This window comes from Daphnia pulex, chromosome 8 (assembly GCF_021134715.1).
Source record: "Daphnia pulex isolate KAP4 chromosome 8, ASM2113471v1".
NCBI lineage: Eukaryota > Metazoa > Arthropoda > Branchiopoda > Diplostraca > Daphniidae > Daphnia > Daphnia pulex.
Genome location: NC_060024.1, coordinates 13,908,762 through 13,932,109, shown reverse-complemented (window position 1 = coordinate 13,932,109; position 23,348 = coordinate 13,908,762). Strand labels below are relative to the sequence as shown.

Here is a 23,348-nt window from a genome sequence, read left to right as displayed (position 1 = left end):
GCGTCTTCTTTCACATTCAAGGGAGGGAAGTCGTTTAGTTTCAAACGCCGTCACTATTTATACAGAGCCATCTATCGTTAGGAAGTTGAAATAATTTTTTGTCTGCTAGGCTATTTCAGTTTTTCTGCGTACGATGGTTCCCAAACCAATGTTTTGAAATCACGTAACAGATTATTGGTGAACTGATAATATGGCAGAGATAATATTATAGAAATATAACGTGACTGATTGACACGTATTTTTCTTTCTCTTACTGACCATTTTTCCGGTGACCCATACGGTTGTGCTGCTATGTTTCTGAGAAAAATCGCATCTCAAGGTTCGCCGACAAGGAGCTTATCCTTCATAGGAAATTTACAGCTGTACAGAAAACTAGTAGGGATACACCAACTTCATTCTGAAAATTTTTTTAAACCTACATTTTTTATTAATTTTTCCAGTCAAGAAACTCAGTAGGAAGTTGGAGCCCATCAGAGGCATCCACATTTTCTCCAAAAAAAGCCTTGGTATTGACAAAACTATCTCGCTATGAATTTGAGAAGCTCAGGCACAAGAATCTTGATGAAAATCAATTGGAGCACGCCTTACGAAAGCGAGGATCTGATTACAGTAATTCTTTCTTTACTTTAGTTGTTAATTTAATACATACTTATAGTGTTTATTCTCTTTAGATATGTTACTCTACCATCATACTCTCCATAAAAACTGTGAAGCCATGGTGAAGAGTATCTTGGAGCAAAAGAACATTGAAACAAAAGTTGTGACTCGCTTTGATTACAATGAAAGTAACATTAACTGGGCTGATGTTATCTTTACTGCTGGAGGAGATGGTACATTTTTACTTGGTGCAAGTAAAATCCACGATCCTACGAAGACGATAATTGGTTTTAATAGCGATCCTACAAGATCCGAAGGCTACCTCTGCCTCCCGAAGAAATACTCTAATAACATCAAGAATGCCATTGACAAGCTACTTCAGGTTAATTCCTCGTCCTTTTTATCTCTTCCAAACAAATAGTAAATTTTGTTGTTCATAGGGAAAGTTCCGTTGGCTTTTTCGCAAGCGTATCCGCGTGACACTCATTGGCGATAAAATTTATGATGTACCTGTTGAGCTGCATGATCAGCAGCTTAATCAATTAGAAAACCGATTTTTAGAGATTTCCGAGTACCGTGACGAGGTCCCTAAGTCAGAAGAAAGCATAAAGAACAAACGAATTTTGCCTGTGAAAGCTCTCAACGAAGTACAGTATAAAATTTGAAAACACTATTTCAATCAAATCAAAACTAACTTTAAATTTTCGTTTTACTTGTACAGGTATTTATAGGCGAAGCTCTCTCCGCTCGAGTGTCTTACTATGAGCTTGCAGTGGATGGAAGTGAGCGTACTAAAGTCAAAAGTTCAGGACTGTGTGTATCGACTGGAACAGGATCTACCTCCTGGACTTTTAATATCAACAAGCTTCCGCATCAAAGTGTCAGTGATTTAATGCAACTGATTCAAGAAGAAACGCGCTTACCAATTGACTATAAGGATCAACGCCTCATTGATAGGATTACTGCAAAATTTAACAATAACCTCATTTTTGGACCTGGTATTATTTGATTGTTCAGTTATTCAAACAAACAAAAGCCCTTTTAATCATGAGATTTTCTTTTACAGAGATAGCTTTAATGGGTTACACAATTCGAGACTCATTATCGGATGGGACATTACCAGTACCGGGAGAGCGGAAACCTCGAGGATTCGCTAAGCAACTCAACATTCGCTCCCGCTGTTTTGACGCTTCCCTAGTCATCGATGGTGGACTGTCGTATTCTTTTAATGACGGAACAGTCGCTATTCTTGATATTGTAGATGAGGATGCGTTGAGAACCGTCGTTTTAAATGAACCTTAAAAACTCTAGTTCAAGTGACTTGTGTTCTAGCAATTCCCTTTGTTCCACATGTGTAAAGATAAGCTAATTTGTGTCAATGCCATCCAATAGATTTGTTTCATATATTTAAACCATTTAATAAGGAGTAAACAATTTTATTTTTCATGTGTTTCTTTGAACCATTACACATAATGTACCAAACTTTTGGAATTCTTCAGATTAGTCAGTGACCGTACTAGGATCCAACGATGATGTTGTTGATGGGGATGTGGATGAGCTTCACGAAAAATCCAATGAAACCCATGATGGCAAAGCCAATAGCTGTGGCCATAGCGATCTTTTGGAATTCTAAAAGACAAAAAAAAACATTACTTTTACTGCTTGTTCTGAAATGACCGTCAATTTGCAATGGAAAATTAAACTGAAGACAAGTAGAATGTACAGAAAACACATTTTTACCTTTGCGGTCGGGTTTTGTGCACCTCTTAACCAAACGAAGAGAATCTTTGGCGAATTGACGCCCAGGTTCAACAAAAGTCATAACCTGATCCATTTTTACTTGGTTCTGGTAACTTTTTTAAGTTTCAAGCAACTATAACCAAGAATAAAGGAACGAGAAACGTTATGTCCTGCTTTAAATCAGTCGTAGAGAGCTCTGTTGCTTCCTTCCAACTCACCCTGAAAAAGCTGCTTGTCAAATTGTTCTACGCAGTGGGACGTGAAACGTCATCAACATTTTCCAACTGCATTTTTTTATTTCAGAAAATACCCAAATAATGACTTCAATACATAAAAAAATGTAACAGTATTTTAATTAACAATTTTTTATATATTAATAAAGCTATTAAAACGATTTATTGATTTCAAAGAAAATAAAGTGTATTTTTCTTGATTTCGAGGTTGAAAGATGTGCGGAACATTCGCAGTAAGAGCCATCTATCAACGAAACTGAGAACTACTGAATAACGAATTTCAAGTACTTTTCTTTTGTGTCGTCTTTCAAAGAATTATGCAAATAGTTATGCAAATACGTGCAAGTCAACTTCATTTTCATTTCTTTCTCAACTGCATGATCAAAAGCAGCCTAAGACACATTTCAAAAATGGTGGAATATAGGGTTTAGCTTTTAAAAGAAACCATTAAGAAAATAAATAAATACCTTGGCTAGCAATCCAGCTATCCCTCTACCAGTGTAACCCATTGGAACTAAAAAAATTTAAATTTAAATTTATTTCTTCAAAGATATCCTATTAATGTATTTACATACCTTCAGTGTGATACATGTCTATCATACCTTGCTTCTTTTCATACACCAACACAGCCTCATCTACATAAAAAAAGACAGAATAAACAATAAATCTTTTGTTCTTATCATTTTACATAGAAAGTTGCTTGGGTTTTACTTTCGTCATCAAGCTTGATGCAGAATTTAGAGTTTTCATGGTCATGATGCACCTCAAGTTCTTCCATAACAAATTCTCGATGTGATGAACAATTCATAGCAAGCACCCGTTTGCTCGCAACCAACCGTGGAAAAATTGATCTCAGCATTAGTTCTTCCAAATTTATCTATTTAAAAAATATATATCACCGCGTAAGCCACTATTACAAATAAACACAGTGCCATCACTCAAATTTCATTCATCCTATACATTATTATCATCGTGTAAACGATATATAACTGTAAACCTACCTCAATGTTAGACTTTGATGGTCATCTCCCGATTGTATACAACGTTTTCAAAGCGTCGAAAAGAGATGAGAGCAAATTCAGCAGATGTTGTTTACTTGTTTTTCTTCAACGCTGCTGCCAAAACTTTGCAGATTTCGTCGTCTGCTACTGTGCTCCTTCCAGCCTGCACTGCCATTGGCTATTCACGTTGAAAACGCGTGATGAACTAGTAAATTTGACAAGTAAAACAATTCATCGGTTTTTAAGAAAATTAAAATGTTTCGCACTGGATTACTTGTGAAGTTCGGTATTGTTCGTATAACTGGTTCCTGCTCATTGGTTCAAACTTCCGTAAAACGGTGTTCTACCTCAGCAAATCCGTCTTTAAAGCAGACCAAAGCTGAAGAGCAGTTATTAAACGAACCGGCTTGGGTCAAAACTGCTCTTGATAAACAAATTTCGTCGGCAACTGATGCCAAATCATTGTTGTTGGCTATTAAAGACCCAACTTTTAATGGGAAATGTGCCATCAATGTGATGAATATCCTCAGTCGATGGGTGTCAGAAGGCAGGTTCACTTCGTCAGATTTTGAGAAATTGGATGATAAAAAGAAATTAGAAGATCTTATTGTCCAAGGTAACTTTCAAGTAGGGATGTTTGCCATTCTGCAGGTAATAGCCATTTTTCCAGTTATACTTTTATGATTACATAACAGGTATTTTGTTCTGTAGGCTCTAAAAAGTGTGTTGGTGCTAGGGTTCAGCCCTAGTTCAAATACTGTTATATCTCTTGAAAATGAAATTCTCTGGAATTTGAGAAAGCGAAGTGTGTCTCAACACTTTTCAGTTCTCTATTTCTATGATGACATTAAAGACACAGCTATGCATACAAAAGTTGTGGCAAACATAGTATCCAATATTGAAAGACGGTGGGTTGAAATTGTTGAAGTCAAAGATTTTGTTTCCTTGTTGAAACATGCCAACCATTTCAATACAAAATTCATTGACAAAATGGAAGATGTCCTGGTTGAGTTGATAGAAGGCTACAACCAAGAAGATCAAACAAAGGTCTAAATCAAACAACTGCATCTTTTGATTATTATTTTTAAATTTCTTATTCTTTCTTATTCAAAGATCCTGACCGTACTGGGTGCTACTCAGAGGAGATCGACTCCATTGTTACGTGCTCTTTCTTATCACCTTAACAAGAGTTCCGATAAATTTTCTATTCACCTCTCCTCCGATATCCTTTTTGCCCTACACCGCCTTTCTTTTCACGATCAGGTGTTGATTGAGCGTATATGCGATGATGTTGTAACCCAGCTTAATTCTGAAGTGAAGTCATCTTTGGTAGGATCTCTACTCACTAGCCTTGGTCAACTCAAATATCGACATGAAGGTTGTTTTGTTTATATTTACAATTTATTTTTTTCTGTAATTTCATTAAAACTCTCCCCCCCCCCCAGGTTGTTTGGACGCTATCTGTGATTGGATTAATCATAATTGGACCAATGTTCGTTATCAGGACATCCTCTCGCTGACTTTGTGTCTCGCAGCTTTAGATTTCCTACCATCAAACTGGGAACCACTTTGGGAGAAAATGTCAAGTCTACTAAAAGATAAAAAGGCATTTTCTGGTTTGAATAAATCTGTTCAATTGGATTTGGTGTGGTCCTTGGCCATACTTAATCATTTAGATTCCGAATTGTGTCAATCAGTGTTGAATGACGTATTTATTCACGAAATATTTGGTAAGATGATCTTTTACGTAAACATAATCATGTGTTGACCGCTTTGTGTCATCCTAGTGTCTGCTTCATCGAACAACAAAGGAATTCAAATGAAAATCAACCAGATCTGGGCAATGGCCATCTTGAAGAAATGGAAACTGAGTGGTATAACTTTATCCCGATTTTGCCATCCATAAATTGCAATAATCCTTTCTCACTTGTAGGTTTAACAACGAGCTTGCCTTTCAGATTTCCCGTGGTTCCGCTAAACAGTCCCAAATCTACTTTGAATCAAAAAATTCTCAATACGCTGTCGAATTTCATTCCAGCCGAGAAACACTTTCGCACAGGCCAAACTGATCTAGGTATCGAAGTGGATGCCGAGTTCATTATGAACGACAAGGGAATTCCGTTACCTTTGGCTGACTATATTGGGAAGGCATTACCGGACAATAGCAAAAGGTGAACACCAGAAAAAACTTAAGACTTGCTCTAGTTATTATTAATATGTTTGCTTACATTAGGGTTGCGGTAATAGTGCTTAACTACAATCATTTGTGCAAAGGAAAGTCTTTCAGTACAGGACCTCAAGGATTGCGTGAGAGACTTCTTACCCAGTCAGGCTATCGAGTGGTCACAGTCAAACACACAGAGTTCGACCCTAAAGCTGATCTAGTTAAAAATGTCAAATACCTACAGAATTTAATTAACAATGCAATGGCAGCCGCAAGGAATTAAACATGTAAAACGCGTTTGTAGTATAACAGTTTTGAATGAATACAGTGTTGGCCTTGTACATTTTCAGTGAAAAAAAAAATTATTGGAGTAGTAATTAAGTTTGATGACAAATGCAAATTGAGTTCAAAAGTTGTAATTCAATTTTAACACAATTGTTATTATATTAATTTTATTGTTCGTTACCAATTTAATTATTATAACGTATTATAATGAAGTAATATAAAACCAATGATTAATGCAATTTCGATTTGTATTTCAATTTAAATCAACTTAAAAAACGAAACACGCCAAAGCGAGGACAAAACATTTCCGGATATCAGTTCAAACGTTAGAACTTGCGATAAAGCTTCAAATTATTTCGGTATTTAAATACCACCGCGAAGACGAAGGACCAAATGAAGAGTAGATTCCTTCTGGATGTTGTAATCCGAAAGAGTACGTCCATCTTCAAGTTGCTTTCCAGCAAAAATGAGACGTTGCTGGTCAGGAGGAATTCCTTCCTTGTCTTGGATCTTAGCTTTGACGTTCTCAATGGTGTCTGACGGCTCAACTTCGAGAGTGATGGTTTTTCCTGTCAGGGTCTTGACGAAGATCTGCATACCTCCTCTCAAACGCAGAACCAAGTGGAGAGTAGACTCCTTTTGGATGTTGTAATCTGACAAGGTACGACCATCTTCCAACTGTTTACCGGCAAAGATGAGACGCTGCTGATCAGGTGGGATACCTGAGTAGAAGAAGAATGGATTAGATTTTTTACACCATAGAAAGTCGTTGAAGTTCTAGAATTTATATCAGTACACGTTGGAAAAGAAGTAATCAGGGTACATATTAAAGAGCTAATAAAGTGTCATCATAATCGATGAAAAAAAAATAAAAACTGCTCCAAATTATTACCTTCTTTGTCTTGAATTTTGGCCTTAACGTTCTCAATTGTATCCGATGGCTCCACTTCAAGGGTGATGGTCTTTCCGGTAAGAGTCTTCACGAAAATCTGCATACCTCCTCTCAAACGCAAGACCAAGTGAAGAGTGGACTCCTTCTGGATGTTGTAATCGGACAGAGTACGACCATCTTCCAACTGCTTACCAGCGAAGATCAGACGTTGCTGATCGGGAGGAATACCTAGGGGAGAAAATAAGCTAATTAAACACACGTTCGTAACACACAATACGAATAATGTTTTAAATGCGTCAGATAAACTCGTAATCAGGGTGCATATTTAGGTGTCCTAAGAATATCATCAAAAACCAATTTTCCAAATTATATCAAAATCGAAGCAAGCTTACCTTCTTTATCTTGAATTTTCGCTTTAACGTTCTCGATGGTGTCGGATGGTTCAACTTCAAGAGTGATGGTCTTTCCAGTCAGGGTCTTCACAAAGATCTGCATACCACCGCGGAGGCGAAGAACCAAGTGGAGGGTTGACTCCTTTTGAATGTTGTAGTCGGACAGTGTACGACCATCTTCCAACTGCTTACCAGCGAAAATCAGACGCTGCTGATCGGGAGGAATACCTGTAGGTTAAGTAACTAATTAATACTAGAACGGGAAAAATGTTTCAATAATCTTAATATTGCTCATCAGACCAATTAAGTAATCAGGGTACATATTTAGGTGTCCTAAGTGTGTCATCACATAAATATTTATCTTAAGCAAGTATTCCTTTTCGTTTCTTACCTTCTTTGTCTTGGATCTTAGCCTTGACGTTCTCAATGGTGTCCGATGGTTCAACTTCAAGGGTGATGGTCTTTCCAGTGAGAGTCTTGACGAAAATCTGCATACCACCTCGGAGGCGAAGAACCAAGTGAAGAGTCGACTCCTTTTGGATGTTGTAATCGGACAAGGTACGACCATCCTCGAGCTGCTTTCCGGCAAAGATGAGACGCTGCTGGTCGGGTGGGATACCTGAGTAAAGAATAGCGATTATATATTTGCGTTGCCGAGTTTTTGCCGAATACTCCATGATGTGCATCAGTACACGTTGGAAAAAATGTAATCAGGGTACATATTGTAGAGCTAATAAATTGTCATCATTATAGTAAGCAAACAAGGAAAATCCCTCCAATAATGTTACCTTCTTTGTCTTGGATTTTAGCCTTGACGTTCTCAATCGTGTCGGAAGGTTCAACTTCAAGGGTGATGGTCTTTCCAGTGAGAGTCTTGACGAAGATCTGCATACCTCCTCTCAAACGCAAGACCAAGTGAAGGGTAGACTCCTTCTGGATGTTGTAATCTGACAAGGTACGACCATCTTCCAGCTGTTTACCGGCAAAGATGAGACGCTGCTGATCGGGTGGGATACCTGAGTAGAAGAATGGATTAGATTTTTTACGCCATAGAAAGTTGTTTAAGTTCTAGAATTTATATCAGTACACGTTGGAAAATAGGTAATCAGGGTACATATTAAAGAGCTAATAAAGTGTCATCATAATCGATGGAATAAAAAATAAAGACTGCCCCAAATTATTACCTTCTTTGTCTTGAATTTTGGCCTTAACGTTCTCAATTGTATCCGATGGCTCCACTTCAAGGGTGATGGTCTTTCCTGTAAGAGTCTTCACGAAAATCTGCATACCTCCTCTCAAACGCAAGACCAAGTGAAGGGTAGACTCCTTCTGGATGTTGTAATCTGACAAGGTACGTCCATCTTCCAACTGCTTACCAGCGAAGATCAGACGTTGCTGGTCTGGGGGAATACCTACAGAAAAAGCAATAACATTGAAATTTCTACCTAAACATTCTGCCATTTACCACGATACCACATCAGATTTAATTGTAATCATGTTGTTGATATTAGCGTATATAAAATTATCATCATTGCAGAACAACCGAACTTTCAAAAACTAACGTACCTTCTTTGTCTTGAATTTTAGCCTTGACATTTTCAATTGTGTCAGAAGGCTCAACTTCAAGAGTGATGGTCTTGCCAGTCAAAGTCTTGACGAAAATCTGCATACCACCACGGAGACGAAGAACCAAGTGAAGAGTCGACTCCTTTTGGATGTTGTAATCAGACAAAGTACGGCCATCTTCGAGCTGCTTTCCAGCGAAAATTAGACGTTGCTGATCGGGGGGAATACCTGTAGACAATTCAAATCGTTAATATTATCTAGTAGATTAATGCTACCAAAATCATTTAACATTTAAATTTCAGATTATTTAGTAATCAGGGTCCATATTTAGGTGTCCTAAGAGTGTCATCAGCAACTACAATAAATTTCTCTTCTTATTTTTTTCCATTACCTTCTTTGTCTTGAATCTTGGCTTTAACGTTCTCGATAGTGTCAGAAGGTTCAACTTCGAGAGTGATGGTCTTTCCAGTAAGAGTTTTAACGAAAATCTGCATGCCTCCGCGTAAACGTAACACCAAATGTAATGTTGACTCCTTCTGAATGTTGTAGTCGGACAGAGTACGACCATCCTCCAATTGTTTGCCGGCGAAGATGAGACGTTGCTGATCGGGTGGGATGCCTGAACAAAGAAACATTTTGTAATTTCAATCAGACAACTATGGAAATTAAAATGTATTGAATACTTCAGGTTATTGCGATATAATTGTAATCATGAAGAAATTTAGACACTCTAAATGTCATTGTAATCCTAATACTCATCAGGTTAATTTAGTAACAGTAGGCAAAGGTTTGATAGTTACCTTCTTTATCCTGGATCTTTGCTTTGACATTCTCGATGGTATCAGAAGGTTCAACTTCCAGAGTAATGGTCTTTCCAGTTAGTGTTTTGACAAAGATTTGCATTCCTCCTCTCAGACGGAGGACCAAGTGCAGGGTAGATTCCTTCTGGATGTTATAATCAGACAGGGTACGACCATCTTCCAGCTGCTTGCCAGCAAAGATCAAACGCTGCTGATCTGGTGGAATGCCCTCCTTATCTTGAATCTTGGCCTTAACATTCTCGATAGTATCAGAAGGCTCAACCTCAAGGGTGATGGTCTTGCCAGTCAATGTCTTGACAAAGATCTGCATCTTTTTCTGAAGAAACGAAAATTAAACTTACTTTAGTATCATATACAAAACCAGTTTATCAGAAGTTTCATCATAACCAATCGTCATCATTACGTCACGTCGAACAAAGGAAAGTTACGCCCATGCATAAATTTTATTACTAGCCAATTATTTTTAAAGAAGTTGCAATCAAAACTAATGTAATACAAAATGTTTCTAGTAAATTTCAATAACTGTCTCATCTTACACCATGAAATATTTTCCAACCAGTTGTTACTAAGAGAAAAGAGATGAAACGAGGAAAGAAAATGGCGGACACAATCGAACAAAGGGACAACTTGCCACGGCGTAAATTTTTCGTTTCCCCCAAAAAATCTTAGTTAATTTAACTAGTTACACACAAGAACAATGGATATCTATTCAGGACAAAGAAATCAAAGGTTTAACTTACTAAATTTGATCAATCAGATGATAAAGTTGAATTAAAATATGTGTTCGACGAAGCAACTGCTAAGACGTTCTGCTCGAGTTGGGTGCTGGACGCGAATTGATTTTTAAAATGGCTGACGTCGACTTATATAGACGCGACAGAAGCGCCTGGGGAGGTTCGTACCAAGTCCCCTGCGGCTTTCCCTAGCTTTTTCTAGAAGGATTATTTCGTATTTTCGTTTGTCGTTAGATAACGTAACGATGAAACGTCACCTTCTCAAACGTGACTACAACGACAGAGAAACAATATGTGACGTAGAATATTCCGTGATTATGAAATTTGAGCTAATTCTGGAAGTTTCCACATTTTTATCTAAGTGACGTTAATTTTGTACGGATTTGCCTCAGCCTTGAAATAATCGCGGATATCCTTTATTCCTTTATTTCTCATACTTTCTATTTCTTTTCCACCAAACTTTTTGGGTCCAATATTTTCATTTCAAGTAGGTTGCGAACCTTTACGAGATAATATTTACACGTGGCAGAATTTTGAAAGTAGAAACACGTATGAGGTTGCTGGCAAAACTTGTATACAAATAGAAAGTGACGAAGAAAAAAACAACTAATAAGGAGAAATTTCTTAATTAGACCGAACAAGATAAAAACCGTTATGTATTTACGCTTCCATGACTCTGAATAAAACTATAATTCATTGCAAATAAATTCCAATTCAGCGTCGTTTTACATAGGTCTTTATTCAACCTTGAGTTTAAGGGGATTATAATGTGATGATGTTCGCAAAAATGCGCAGCGGAAATGAGTGCTGGTGTCGACGTGTCCCACGTGTTTAATTTGAAGGACTTTGGGCAAGGCTTCTTTCTGCGTGTATAGGACTAATCTGCCTCAGGTTTGTTGGACTTTTCCTGTTGGTGCTTCCTTTGATGACGCAGTAAATCAATGCCGGTCAGCTCCACAGTGGTGCGACAATCAGGACAGAAATAACCCGTTTTCGACTCGGAAGCTTCTGCTGGTTCACCCTGACCTAAATAATAACCCAACAAAACGGAAAATTGTAAACTGGATAGAGGGCAGCAAACAGATTGTTAAAAAACATTTCATACCTCCTTCCATCAACTCTTTTGTCTTCTGGCACTGGACCTGGTGCCTCAATCGCCCTAGACCCGTCAGGTAGAAATTGAGTTCGCATATAGGACAAGCCCATGGTGTGCTGAGATAATCTTGGGTGAAATCGGGTTCTTCCAAACTAGAAAATCGGAAATTTTCTTATAATAATTTTTGAGTTGTTATTTACAATGATAAAATTTCATACCATCCGTAAACAAGAAAGTCGGCCATTTGCAGCCCACCTTTCCTTGGATGGGCGACTGCTTGGAATTCTGGCCAGAACGGGTTAATCTCATTTGGCATTTCTTCATTTGGAGTTTCAGATTCTAGAGCATGGCCCCGGTAAATAACCTTCAAATCAGCTGCTAAAAGTCGTTTAATGGTGTACAAAATTTGAGTTTGCGTGAAGGCAATCAGGTCGTAGTGCAAATCTCTCTGCATTCGTTTCATTTTCTGTTCCAGTTTCTGGACGTCTTTCTCCTTTAGTGGACGATTAGGATCCAGTCGCAGCATAAGGAGGTCGTTCCAGCGGTAACGCAACTGGCACGCTTTCAACAGGAGACTCTGAGCGGCCGCTGCGTCCACGAAATGAAGCTCCAACCAAGAGTCGCAAACCAGCCGGGCGAAATCGCCATTGGTATCGATGGACTGTGAGAACAGAAGGAGAGTCTGAGCTGCCGGCATGCGGAAAGCGTTCATGAGATACAATTTGTTGGTCTCCAACAAAGTCACATACATCAGCAATTGGTGCTTGCTGGAAACGGGCAACTTTGTGGGGAAATCCGGCACTTGTATAATGTCTTGTTCCAGCAACTGGAGAGGCTCTGGGTGGTTGGCAAAGACGCCCATAGGATGAAGGGCTGTGAAAGGCTTGGCTCGAGTGTGGAACAATTGGTCGGATGTCGACTTGTAGTTGTTAAATTCATCTGCTAGCGCCACTTGAGGGCTCAGCCCACTGGCCAGGATCAATTTCAAAAGCATAAGATCTTGAAGGGACGTGGCGGCCGAGGTGACGCCACTCAAAAGTGATCGCACCGTCGACTGGTCGTGTTGCAATCGAAATTCAACATCTTTGATATCGATTTTGCCTCCAGTTGGCATCTCCGCTTGTTCGCCGTTTTCATCTTCATCGTCGTCGTCGTCCATGTCCTCAATGTCTTCGCCGAGTTTCAGGACTTTCCGTTTCCGCTGGCCGGAGCGAATAAAGTCGCGCTTGAGTGACCTCAGGTGTTGCAGTTGGCCGTGCCGGACAGCTCGTTGAGACGAGCTGGTATTCTGCTTAGAATCCTGCCCAGGAAGGAGTCCCGCGTCGGAAAGGATGTGTCGAAACTGCTGTCTGAGCTTTGTCATTTCGTAAAAGCGTTGCTCTTCCAACCCTCGTTTCTTGCACCATTTCCGACTAGTGTGGCCCTGGTTGCCAGCCTTGATCTCGAGCCAAGCTTTGTAGGCATTAAGGAGCGTCAGGGGATCCCCGTGATCAGAATCCAACTCTTTACGGGCCGATTCGCAGTCTGTGTCACGGTAGGCTCGATTGGTAAAAGGTGTCTGGACGCTCAAGGCTGCAGCCAGGGCCAGCACGGCTTCCACTTGACCGAAAATGGAACCCATTAACAGCATTTTGCCCAAGGTGATGTCAACTGGTAATCCTGCAAGGCATTTCCCAATGGTCGTCAGTTTCTCGTCAATCGTTAACGCCTCTTTTTCCTAATAAAACAATTGGACATTTTGGTGTAAAAACTGAACACGGAAAAAGTCATCAAGTCAACGGTACTTTTAGCGTAGTAATGGAGTTTTCCACCGCATCACCGGATGGCGGTTCGATAAAAGGAAAAAGTCGAGCATCTGGCAAGCCCATTGAGATCATTTGAAGAATCATCGAATCGAGAGGAACCCGTTGGATTTCGGGCGTTGCGTAAGCGGCGAAATCTCCGTACTCTTTTTCAGAATAAAGGCGGAAGCAAACACCGGGACCCGTTCGTCCGGCTCGCCCTTTACGCTGTTCTGCACTCGCTCGGCTGATCCAAAATTCCTAAGCGTTCACCGCTATTAAACATTTGGGTTTTCAATAGATTCGAAATGATCATACCTGTAAACGCTGGAGCTTGGAAATTGGATCGTGACTCATTTCTTTGACTTTACCGGAATCCACCACAAATCGAACTCCATCTAAAATGTATAACAATGATTATTAGACTGCAGATTATATCAAAATTGGCAAGTTTTATACCTAAAGTGATGGATGTTTCGGCTATATTTGTGGCGATGATACATTTGCGGACGCCTTCCGGTGGATAATCAAAGACTTTGTCTTGTTCGGCGATGGATAGAGTACTGTGCAGTGGCAAAACAATCCATCGCTGGTTCTGTTGGGCGTATTCTCTTACCACTTCTTCCACGGAAGTGATTTCATTCAACCCGCTGAGGAACATGAGCAAGTCTCCTCGTTCCTCTACTTTGTATTTGCCATCGATTAGCTGCAGAATTCTTAAATAAGGTGAAGGATTCATTTTGCCCGTTTTAGTTACTCTTTCCTCCGGCCACGATGGGAAGATACTGCACTTGAATGGGAAACAAGCGACCAGGAACTTGAATGACAGGAGCCTGACCTTGGAAATATTGTTGGAACAGACCAATATTAATGGTGGCAGACATGAGGATCTAGAAAATAAAATAAATTAATAGTTTCCTTCTTAATTATATCTTAATTCATAATGTTTATTACCAGTTTAAGATCTTTTCGTGATTGGACTAGACATTTCATCACTCCCAACAGGAAATCACCGGCAAGATGTCGTTCATGTACTTCGTCCAGCACAATAATGTCATAATCAGACAATGTGGGATCCGAGGAAATTTGCCTAAGTACAAGCCCTTCAGTGACAAACACGATCCTTGTGGCTTGGGTTTTGCTTTTCTCAAAACGAATTTGATAGCCAACTGTTGAGCCAAACTCATTCAACGTTTCGTAAGCAACTCTTTTCGAAAGAGAGATGCAAGCAATTCGTCTGGGCTGTGTGCAAGCGATCCTGGAAAAACCAGCCTGAAGCAAGTATTGGGGTACTTGAGTCGATTTTCCGCAACCAGTATCACCTTCATTGAATTTTAAAAGCGTTTTAGAATTTACAAATATTGCAATATTAATCAAACAAACATACCAGCAATAATTATAACTTGCTTTTCTAAAACAGTCTTGATAATTTCATCTTTGAATTGAGCGATGGGTAATTTGTCTTGACTTTCTCTCAACTTCTTCAATTTTACCATTTTTTCTCTCTGTAAGAATTCCAAGTAGAGAAGAATTATCTGGTGAAACTCCATCAACTGCTCCCTAGTCAGCCTTGGGCGTGCAGACTTTCTTTCAGAGTACTCTACTGGAGGTATGCGACAAAGTAACTTGTCTGGGGGTGGAAGGTTTAGACCAAAGTTGAGCATGAATGAACGGTGATAAACAGTGGGGATACCCAGTTCATTCGTTGGATTTGACTTGGGTGGAATCCATTGGGTAACTCCTTGCCGTTTCCTCATAATTTGGTATTTGTTGAAAAACTTCCAAAATTCTTCATACTGTGGTGTAGACTTTTTTATCACATCGCGGTCGGTGAAAAAGAGTGTATCTAAATCTTTTTTATAATCTTCAAAGGAAAATTCCAGGTTGATTTTGGCTGCATGTTTCTTTTCTCGTGGCTCTTTTTCGTCGTATTTCTTGCTATCGTGTTTTCTCGGGCTTCTTGACCTCGATCTCTTTCTACGACTAGGAGAACGTGAGGATCGTCGCTTTTCTTTGGGCATTCTAAAGTTCTTTCTGGACAATTATCACAGATTAGTGTTTTGACAAATCAAATTTTCAAGTTCAACAGGAAAACAACAACATGATACAAGTTCATACACGCCGCTAGGAGGCGTGGCTGTTATTCATCCCGATCCCGACGGCTGCCGACGGCTACGAAAAATAATCTCTACACATTTTAATTTAACATTTGTTCTATAATTACTTCTATAAAAATCTTAATATTTAGAAATAAGCTAAAAGTTTTTCGTAATCTCCATTTCTAACATTTGCGAAATAAATAAAGAATTTGTACACCGCGGCAACGCCGATTCAGGACGCTACAAACACAGGAGAGTAAAAATTTTCTGACGTGTAAGCCTTGAATAAATGGAATAAATTCAAGTTGATATAAAAACATTTGACTGTTTATTTCGTCAGTTTATTATCCGGTAAGTAATAACAAAGATTTTGATATATATTTTTTTAATTTATACTTATTGGAACTCATTTATCGTACCTGTGTAAAGCCCTGTCGAAGCGAAAGCCCATTCAACCCTTGGCTGGGGACTTTCGGTCTCCCGGCCAAGGACCCAACTCAGATGGCCCAGCCAACAACAAGAAAAAGCCAAGAAGAGGGTCCAATAATGCTGCAGCTCAGGCAGCACAGCAATCTCCTGCGATCAATGATCTGGTTCCGCCACCTCTTACCGGTTTGAAATTCAAACAAAATTTGCTACTCAGTAAAAACAAATAGTAATATTTCATTTGATTCTTTACAGGTTATGGAGACACAATCATTGCGTCCAACCCATTTGATGACACACCAGTACCTCATTCGATGATGCACCAGGGCCCTGGCCCAATGTCTGGTCAAGGACCGGGAGGAATGGGAGGACCTCCTGGCATGATGGGTCATATGGGCATGGGTGGAATGAATGGTATGAATCACGGTGGTCATATGGGTCCAATGGGCCAAATGGGTGGAAACATGAACAACATGGGTGGCATGAATATGGGCCCAGGACCGATGGGGCACGGCGGAATGGGCGGTGGTGGTGGACCCATGGGACCTATGGGAAGTCCGGCGTGCAACGTTTTTGGTCAACCCAACTCGGGAGGCCCACCTGGTCCCAAACCTATGCCGGTTTCGGCCGGAAAGATCTACCCACCCGACCAACCTATGGTTTTTAACCCCCAAAACCCCAACGCTCCTCCCATCTACCCGTGTGGTATTTGTCACAAGGAGGTCCACGACAACGACCAAGCGATACTATGCGAATCGGGATGCAATTTTTGGTTTCACAGGTAATCTGGTTCAATATCTCATTTTAAACTTTCAACTAAAATCTTTTTGGTTTATTTCTTCGTGCAGAATCTGTACAGGATTGACCGAGGCAGCTTACCACTTGCTAACGGCCGAAGTCTACGCCGAGTGGGTTTGCGACAAGTGCTACCAGTCCAAGAGCATCCCCATGGTCAAGTTTAAGCCTTGAAAAATTAAAAGAAATATCGTTATCCTACCAAAATGCTCGATTGAATTTTTTGTCTCGCCCCCCCCCATCAGACATCAGAAAACCACTCTTTTTTACTTCTTATTGTCTCCTATCATCGACTGAAAGTGTTGTATTACGTTGTTTATTAGCCGCAAAACATGAAACAAAACAATAATCACAAAAAAAACATGCGATTCCTTGAGCCGCTTAAATGCTAGAAGACAGTCAGGACTTTTTGGGAGCTTTCCTCTTGCCGTAGACCGAGTCCATCGTGAGGCCAGCAAACACCAGGACAGCTCCAGTCCACTGTCTACCGGAGAGCTGATTTCCGAAATAGAGGACGGATGCCATAACTGTAAAGAATTTCCTCGTCGTCGTAACAATGGAGCAGGGCAACGCACCGTAGTCGGCTATCATTCGGAAAATGAAGAACTGAAAATATGAAATAATTATTTCGTTATTTCTGCATAGTTGAAATGGATCAAATATGTATTACCTGGCCGAGTGCGCTGGCGATGGAAAAAGTAGTCAAGTCCCACAAGACGAAAGGATGCCGGCTGATGAATCCGGCAAAGTCAAATAATTCTCCAGTGATCAAAAGAGCTGAAATAGTCATACGATTGTCATTTTGGTATGCAAATTAGTTTGCATAAATCATGTTACCAAAGGCGAGGTATCCGACAGACCACAAGTTCATGTACAACATCATGTGGCCGGATTTAGACTGGTATTCAGTTTTCATCCGCTCTTGTATGGCGCCTGTAAGTCCGTCCATGATCAAAGACAAAATCTGCAAGGAATTAGTCAATTAGTATACAGGTTAATCATGTGATATTTTTTTAAAGTTGGTTAAAGTAATCTTACCAGAAGAATTTCACCAATACCAATTCCCGAGTCTACTTCTTGCTTTGCAGACACAGGCTTGTCTTTGTACATAAACATGGCTACACCGAGGACAACAGTAAGAATAAATAAGTATTTGGCCATAGGGTAGGACTTATTCCCAAACAGTACACCAAGAATCATAACAGGAATAGGTTTGCATGATTTTCCAACTACCTGTTATTGAATTGTGATTAGTAAAAATAAAATCAAACGTACTGTTTAACTATGTACGATACCTGAGTTGGATAATTGACCCATTGCAGAGCCATGTTACTGCACACCATGGCTAGTAAATAAGTGAGTGCAGATGAAGCATAATACATTCTACTTGTTTTATCTTCTCCCTGTTTCATCAATGTAGACAGCACTGCAAGAGAGAAAAAAAACGATTTAAGATTGCCTGAATTTGATAAATGAATGTAGTCGTGACTTACTGATTTTGGCATATGTGAAATTGACCACACACTGTACGAATACGAGGGCCAGTGTGTAAGTAAACTTTTCCTGTGTTTCACCTTCTCCATACTTTCCTCTGGTTCTGTTATTCAAACGGATGAACAAAGTGAGTTTAACGAGACATTGTGTTTAAGTTGACATGTACCCATTGAACTTACATTCTTTCCTGAAGAATACCAAAATAAAAGTAACAAATAAATATGCCTGAAGCATAGAGTAAGAATCTCTTGTCCAAAGCCATGATGATTAAAGTAAATCTAATAAATCTATAAATAACTTAAGAAGACTTTCAAATTAAAAAAAGAACCGGGACCAATGCATGTGAACTGCTCAAACTGTACAAACTGAAGCGAGACCACCGAGAGAACGGGAGAAAAAAAAATCAACAATGCCGCTCCTGGCGACGTGTCAAACTCAGTTGCAAGTTGCACGAAACTGTTTCTGATTGGATGTTGGCAAAGTCGTTCCCGCCTTCATTTCAAATACGTTTATACGCCTTTACTCGGAAAAAGTAATACCACCTTTAAATAAGTTTTTATTTTGTTTTAATTGTAGCTGTACTATGTACAAAGGAATGTTTTCAAATAACAAATTACATAATATCGGAAGAAATTCCTAAACTTTTTCAAATAATTAAATCGGAAGCAAAAAAGGACAATTAATCAGGCGTGTTTTTCTCATTTCTCCGTTTAACTGTTGATAAACGAGAACTTGTGTAAGTGTTGATTGGTTTCCAACAAACTATGAGCTACCATAACCAGACGTATTTTTAAACATCAACTCACCAAAAATAAAACACAGATCTTGGCTAGTCACGATATAAATTTAACCCTTTCCTTGCCGCTCTTCATTCTTCAATTCTATTCTTGCTTCAGATGTGGACCTCGATTTTAAGTAAACTTAAACGTTGAACAACTTTAGACGTATTGTGTTACGTAACGTATCACTGCATTCAATGTGCTGAAAAACCCACTAGACACCAAATAGATATAATTTACAGACTTTTATTGGCTTGACACAATTGAGTTTTACAGAGGTTTAATTGCACTAAGAGGCGCAGGTGTAGATTGAGCAGGTGAGGACGACGGAAGTGTAGTAGGTCGAGGTTTGTTTTTCAGAAAAATACTAGACAAGACGTTGAAGGCGGTAGTACCGATTTCGTGCCAATCAGTGGATGTGAGTGCTGATGAAGTCGGGGCCGAACGACTTCCTGACTTCTCTTCCACTGTGTAGGCATTTTTGTCCATCCGTGTTGAACTGGACTGTCCCAGTCCGACAAATCCGATCCAGGGTTGAACGAACAGCTGGTGCAGGTAATTCAACAAACTTGTTACAGCGGAATAGAAGAATCCGAAATAGCCAGTTGCTTTCGCTTCAGTCACATGTTGGACAGGTGGATTGCTATAAACCATTTACAAATTAATTGCAATTCAATTAAAATTTGAGCAGTATCCAAACATTTACCTTAGCATATTGATGAGGAAGCTGCCCGATTGACTAGTACAATTTCCGATACATTGACCATCAACCGACATACTTTGCGTTGGCCGAGTGAAGAAACTTGCGTCTCCATTTTTCATATCGTTCGATTGAAACGAATCGACTTGCAACCAAACCGGGTGAAAAACAGCAAACAATGCGACAAATACGAGTGCCAACTTCATTTTTCCAACACAATTACAGACTAGAATTGAATGGACTACCTCACCCGGATGATTCGCTGCGACTGAATGAATAATAACCTGTCGTGCGCTCTTATTTAAATACGGGATTTGATGAAATTGTTACGCCATCAGAGCCCTCTGTTATTACAAGGCCACCAATTAAATCTCACCCTACCTTTTCACCACCCGGCACGTGCGCCACGCCCCATTACCCGTCCTCCCCTAGACAATTTGAAATCAATTAAAACAAATAACAATTAACCTTAATAAAGGTATATTTGCATTCGAATCCAAACGCCCCCCAAACACCACCACAAAAAAGAAAAGCCCCAATCATAAAATATATTACAACGAGAGAATTTGGAATATTAAAAATGAGACGAGAAACTAAAAAAGATCTAGAAATCAGGCTATAAAAGCGATGGTGACACCGATGATTATAACACTGTAAAAAGCCAAGATACCAATCGGCGAAGCAGCGTCTGCAATCTCTGGCTGGGCTGTGGTCGTCTTAGGCAATTTGAGAAGAAAAAGGGAAAAACAAATCGAATTAAAGTCTATATGACAACCAAATAAATATTTCCAATTAAATCTCATACCCGTGTCGAAGTGGAATCATCGCTAACATCATCTGACTTTTGAACGGCGGGCTTCTTGGTGGTAGACACGGCGGGTTTCTTGGTGGTGGTAGAATCCTCCTTGACGCCATCAGAGACAACGGCCCGCTTAACTATCAAGGTAGGAGATAATTGTTTAACCCAGAACTCGTCAAACGACTTGACGAAGGTGGCCCTAATTAAGCAGAAAAACATTACCAACTCTCCCTTTTCTAGAGTTTTAAACGAGAAGATTATAACTAACTTGAAGACGACAGTTCCATCAAAGTCCTCTGGGGGAGTCCAGGTAGCAACAACCGAGTTCTTGAGTGACCTGTCCTTGTGGGTCACGGCATTCTGGTGGGCAAAAGAGATAAATGGTTAAAGTCTTTTAAGATACGTTGGAGATAAATGGGGTTAGTTACCTTTGTACCGTCTCTCCTGCAGTCAATGGCCTTTCCCTTGCCCTTGAGATCGGAACTGAAGGTCCCGATGGGTGAAGAATCGGAACCGGTGCCATCAAACGCCATCATGAAGAATCCTGACACATACCGAGAATTTTACATTTGACCCCATCAACTTCTAGAAATAGCAATTTTTACCTTTGAATTCATCCCTGTCGTGTTCTAGCGTCACTTCAACGGTCCCGTTCGACCACATTTCCTCCTGCGCAAATGAAATGACATTGAAATTTACCAATCAAACGCAATCAAATTAATCATATTTACCCTGGCGAGTTTTGAAGTGAATGGACAGACGGACGACTGCGGCTTCACGAAATGATCAGGGGTCATGTCTTCACATGCTGCAATTGGGGCGCCATCCGGTTTGGAAAATGCGATTTGAGCGATAATCAAAATCGCCAGACACAAGACAAAGAATCGACGAGCTACACACTGAACGGAATACATTGTAACAGAGAGAAGATCGACGAAAGACTAGCACAATTAACAGTCGTGTTACCTGGGTTTTTATACCTTGGCCCCAACTTCCAGGGGGAGGGTAAAAAATGGGAGGGACAGATGAATATCTCTGTCTCCGCACCTTTCATTTCAACACACGGGAAATCGAGATTTTTCCTTTTTTCATCTACAAGGTCGAACGTCTTTAAACCCCGCCATCCCTTTTGTTTATTATAACCTTTCCCCCTCACAGCATTCGCATTAACTTTAAATCATTCAAGTTAAGGACTGGAAGCTGCTTCAACGTTAAACATTTCGATGTATTTTTTTAAAAGTTTCTTGAATTTCCAATCTACATGAAAAATTTCAATCGTAATTTTACTTTATTTTGGTTTTTAGATATTATTTTGAAAATTGCGGTTCGACGCACAACGACGTTCATTTGTTTGCGGAAACTAATCACTTTTTCGTCTGCTATATTGTTATGAGTTGGGTCACGTTCACGTTTTGTGACCGCGTCTAACGTTCAATCTAAAGTCCACTGTGATAGCAAGAAAAGGCCATCGAGCTGTTTTTCCGAGACTCTTGTCTTATATAAAACTTATATAAATACTCAGATCTAACTGTGTGACGGGGGTGGTGTTTCAAGCAACTTTAGGGGTCTCCGTTGTAGCATCTTCTAAAACGTTTGACAATCGGTTAAGATTTTTTAAAAAGAAGATGCAAGGTCTATTAGTAATAATGATGGCATTGATCGCCGGTCAAGTAACCGGACACCCCCATGGAGCCCCTACTACAGCTTGCAACACCATGTTTCCGTTGCACAAACATCATCCGCAGACTTCAGCTTGTCCTTTTGAAACACGACCATATCAGGTACTAGTCGATTAGAAATCATATAAAGATACAGATGAGGATTACATTAGTTTGTTTTCTTAGACTGAGATTTTCTCAAATTCAAGTGTGAGGATTGCCCTCCACAACTTGGGAATGCTGTCTGGTTCATCAAGCGGCTCAAGTTCATCATCAGAAAATACTACCGACTCTTTCAAAGGTGTGATAAACATTTAAAAATAGATTGTTAATTTAATCTAAACCATTCAATTTATTTATTTGCAGGCTACATGATAATGGCATTTGAAGTGCCTTCAGAAAATGCAGTAGCACTAGGAACATTTCAAGTAAGCAGTGATTCCCACACTATCAACTGTCATGGCATGCAGCAGGTATAACCATTTGAATTTCTGTTGAAATTTCTGATGTAATCATTTCCAATTCAGAATGCAGCCACACATTCAAGCAAATCTCACAAGAGCATTGTCCACTTGACTTGGACTCCTCCAGAGGACTTTGAAGGCGACGTGATTTTCAAGTAAACAAACTCAGTTCATTATTGTTCAACAAATATAAGTATTTTTGTTGCTTTTCAATAGGACAACTTATGTGGCGTCCAAAAAGCTCTTTTGGATGAATCAAGTCTCTGCCCCTGTTCGTGTCAGGTTGGCAGCAGCAGTTGCGGATGAGGAAAGCGACACCGATGATGACAATACTGTTTTAATCCAAGTATACGAACGTTTAACTTTGACAAAATTTAGCAATTGACTTATTTTATCTGATTCATTGTAGAATGACGTCTTGGAAGGGAAATTAATCGAACAAGTGGCCTATCTGGAATCACGCGAGTACATCAGTCTGTGGGCCATCTGCAGTTTGTTTATTGTTGGATTCACTTGTGCGGTTCTAGCCAAATTGATCCTGGCTGCCCGTGCCAAGAAATATTCCACCCTCGAATCTATATAAATAAGTTCCTTCTCATTTGACTGACCTCGCCTTACTACGTAGATTCGTAGTTTCTGCTGACTGCTGCACAATTTTGAGCTCAAATAATCTTTTTTATAGTTCCTCTCCCTTTTGGACACCCCTCAGTTATTCTTCTTCAAAGAGTTAAAGCTTTTTTTAATTGCCTGTAGATGAATCATTTGGATTATGAATACACCTGTATTTTTAGATTACATACCACATACTGTGTAAATTCAAGGGACTTTGGCA

At 39.7% G+C, this 23,348-nt stretch overlaps 10 protein-coding genes across 17 annotated transcripts; 4 read left to right on the top strand and 6 right to left on the bottom strand.

Annotated features, from left to right (window-relative positions):
- Nucleotides 1-64: 64 nt before the first annotated feature.
- On the top strand, nucleotides 65-2,155 carry LOC124201097 (NAD kinase 2, mitochondrial-like). The gene is made up of 6 exons (XM_046597543.1): nucleotides 65-375; nucleotides 441-609; nucleotides 672-979; nucleotides 1,038-1,244; nucleotides 1,319-1,595; nucleotides 1,664-2,155. Exons 1-6 carry the CDS (start codon nucleotides 292-294, stop codon nucleotides 1,897-1,899), a joined length of 1,281 nt encoding a protein of 426 aa, XP_046453499.1. The 5' UTR covers nucleotides 65-291; the 3' UTR covers nucleotides 1,900-2,155.
- Nucleotides 2,156-2,739: 584 nt separating this feature from the next.
- LOC124201100 (protein NATD1-like) lies at nucleotides 2,740-3,714 on the bottom strand. The gene is made up of 5 exons (XM_046597546.1): nucleotides 3,572-3,714; nucleotides 3,282-3,447; nucleotides 3,146-3,205; nucleotides 3,038-3,084; nucleotides 2,740-2,962 (listed from the first exon to the last, which is right to left on the bottom strand). Exons 2-5 carry the CDS (start codon nucleotides 3,427-3,429, stop codon nucleotides 2,834-2,836), a joined length of 384 nt encoding a protein of 127 aa, XP_046453502.1. The 5' UTR covers nucleotides 3,430-3,447; nucleotides 3,572-3,714; the 3' UTR covers nucleotides 2,740-2,833.
- A 112-nt stretch (nucleotides 3,715-3,826) lies between these two features.
- Nucleotides 3,827-6,076, top strand: LOC124201096 (FAST kinase domain-containing protein 4-like). Its single transcript, XM_046597542.1, has 7 exons — nucleotides 3,827-4,222; nucleotides 4,283-4,618; nucleotides 4,685-4,949; nucleotides 5,017-5,301; nucleotides 5,359-5,445; nucleotides 5,505-5,742; nucleotides 5,805-6,076. Exons 1-7 carry the CDS (start codon nucleotides 3,827-3,829, stop codon nucleotides 6,016-6,018), a joined length of 1,821 nt encoding a protein of 606 aa, XP_046453498.1. The 3' UTR covers nucleotides 6,019-6,076.
- A 174-nt stretch (nucleotides 6,077-6,250) lies between these two features.
- LOC124201095 (polyubiquitin) lies at nucleotides 6,251-10,739 on the bottom strand. 6 transcript variants are annotated; one of them, XM_046597536.1, is made up of 10 exons: nucleotides 10,432-10,739; nucleotides 9,671-10,007; nucleotides 9,262-9,489; nucleotides 8,871-9,098; nucleotides 8,489-8,716; nucleotides 8,093-8,320; nucleotides 7,696-7,923; nucleotides 7,305-7,532; nucleotides 6,913-7,140; nucleotides 6,251-6,742 (listed from the first exon to the last, which is right to left on the bottom strand). In XM_046597536.1, exons 2-10 carry the CDS (start codon nucleotides 9,999-10,001, stop codon nucleotides 6,384-6,386), a joined length of 2,286 nt encoding a protein of 761 aa, XP_046453492.1. In that variant the 5' UTR covers nucleotides 10,002-10,007; nucleotides 10,432-10,739; the 3' UTR covers nucleotides 6,251-6,383. The 6 variants fall into 6 exon arrangements, with proteins under 6 accessions (XP_046453492.1, XP_046453495.1, XP_046453494.1 ...); XM_046597539.1 differs by lacking the exon at nucleotides 8,093-8,320 and having other exon boundaries at nucleotides 10,432-10,581; XM_046597538.1 differs by lacking the exon at nucleotides 8,489-8,716 and having other exon boundaries at nucleotides 10,432-10,581.
- Nucleotides 10,432-15,448, bottom strand: LOC124201094 (probable ATP-dependent RNA helicase DHX34). The gene is given in 9 exon segments (XM_046597535.1): nucleotides 10,432-11,451; nucleotides 11,531-11,673; nucleotides 11,740-13,238; nucleotides 13,306-13,563; nucleotides 13,621-13,700; nucleotides 13,762-14,066; nucleotides 14,068-14,192; nucleotides 14,257-14,624; nucleotides 14,690-15,448. Coding segments are annotated over 9 exon segments (3,561 nt in total). The 5' UTR covers nucleotides 15,324-15,448; the 3' UTR covers nucleotides 10,432-11,302.
- Nucleotides 15,449-15,600: 152 nt separating this feature from the next.
- On the top strand, nucleotides 15,601-16,971 carry LOC124201099 (protein pygopus-like). The gene is made up of 4 exons (XM_046597545.1): nucleotides 15,601-15,752; nucleotides 15,831-16,013; nucleotides 16,083-16,608; nucleotides 16,676-16,971. The coding sequence occupies exons 3-4, from the start codon at nucleotides 16,142-16,144 to the stop codon at nucleotides 16,794-16,796; spliced, it is 588 nt and encodes a 195-aa protein (XP_046453501.1). The 5' UTR covers nucleotides 15,601-15,752; nucleotides 15,831-16,013; nucleotides 16,083-16,141; the 3' UTR covers nucleotides 16,797-16,971.
- On the bottom strand, nucleotides 16,923-18,548 carry LOC124201098 (solute carrier family 35 member B1-like). The gene is made up of 7 exons (XM_046597544.1): nucleotides 18,296-18,548; nucleotides 18,116-18,219; nucleotides 17,918-18,048; nucleotides 17,661-17,855; nucleotides 17,460-17,586; nucleotides 17,293-17,399; nucleotides 16,923-17,228 (listed from the first exon to the last, which is right to left on the bottom strand). Exons 1-7 carry the CDS (start codon nucleotides 18,376-18,378, stop codon nucleotides 17,022-17,024), a joined length of 954 nt encoding a protein of 317 aa, XP_046453500.1. The 5' UTR covers nucleotides 18,379-18,548; the 3' UTR covers nucleotides 16,923-17,021.
- A 577-nt stretch (nucleotides 18,549-19,125) lies between these two features.
- LOC124201092 lies at nucleotides 19,126-19,890 on the bottom strand. The gene is made up of 2 exons (XM_046597526.1): nucleotides 19,602-19,890; nucleotides 19,126-19,538 (listed from the first exon to the last, which is right to left on the bottom strand). Exons 1-2 carry the CDS (start codon nucleotides 19,799-19,801, stop codon nucleotides 19,166-19,168), a joined length of 573 nt encoding a protein of 190 aa, XP_046453482.1. The 5' UTR covers nucleotides 19,802-19,890; the 3' UTR covers nucleotides 19,126-19,165.
- A 168-nt stretch (nucleotides 19,891-20,058) lies between these two features.
- Nucleotides 20,059-21,355, bottom strand: LOC124201090 (putative defense protein). Of its 3 annotated transcripts, none has more exons than XM_046597524.1 (6): nucleotides 21,126-21,354; nucleotides 21,000-21,063; nucleotides 20,823-20,938; nucleotides 20,663-20,754; nucleotides 20,401-20,593; nucleotides 20,059-20,301 (listed from the first exon to the last, which is right to left on the bottom strand). In XM_046597524.1, the coding sequence occupies exons 1-6, from the start codon at nucleotides 21,306-21,308 to the stop codon at nucleotides 20,239-20,241; spliced, it is 711 nt and encodes a 236-aa protein (XP_046453480.1). In that variant the 5' UTR covers nucleotides 21,309-21,354; the 3' UTR covers nucleotides 20,059-20,238. The 3 variants fall into 3 exon arrangements, with proteins under 3 accessions (XP_046453480.1, XP_046453479.1, XP_046453478.1); XM_046597523.1 differs by having other exon boundaries at nucleotides 20,059-20,311; nucleotides 21,126-21,353; XM_046597522.1 differs by having other exon boundaries at nucleotides 20,401-20,754; nucleotides 21,126-21,355.
- Nucleotides 21,356-21,767: 412 nt separating this feature from the next.
- On the top strand, nucleotides 21,768-23,311 carry LOC124201091 (putative defense protein Hdd11-like). Its single transcript, XM_046597525.1, has 6 exons — nucleotides 21,768-22,175; nucleotides 22,239-22,353; nucleotides 22,419-22,525; nucleotides 22,580-22,671; nucleotides 22,733-22,862; nucleotides 22,926-23,311. The coding sequence occupies exons 1-6, from the start codon at nucleotides 22,020-22,022 to the stop codon at nucleotides 23,097-23,099; spliced, it is 774 nt and encodes a 257-aa protein (XP_046453481.1). The 5' UTR covers nucleotides 21,768-22,019; the 3' UTR covers nucleotides 23,100-23,311.
- The last annotated feature ends 37 nt before the right edge of the window (nucleotides 23,312-23,348 follow it).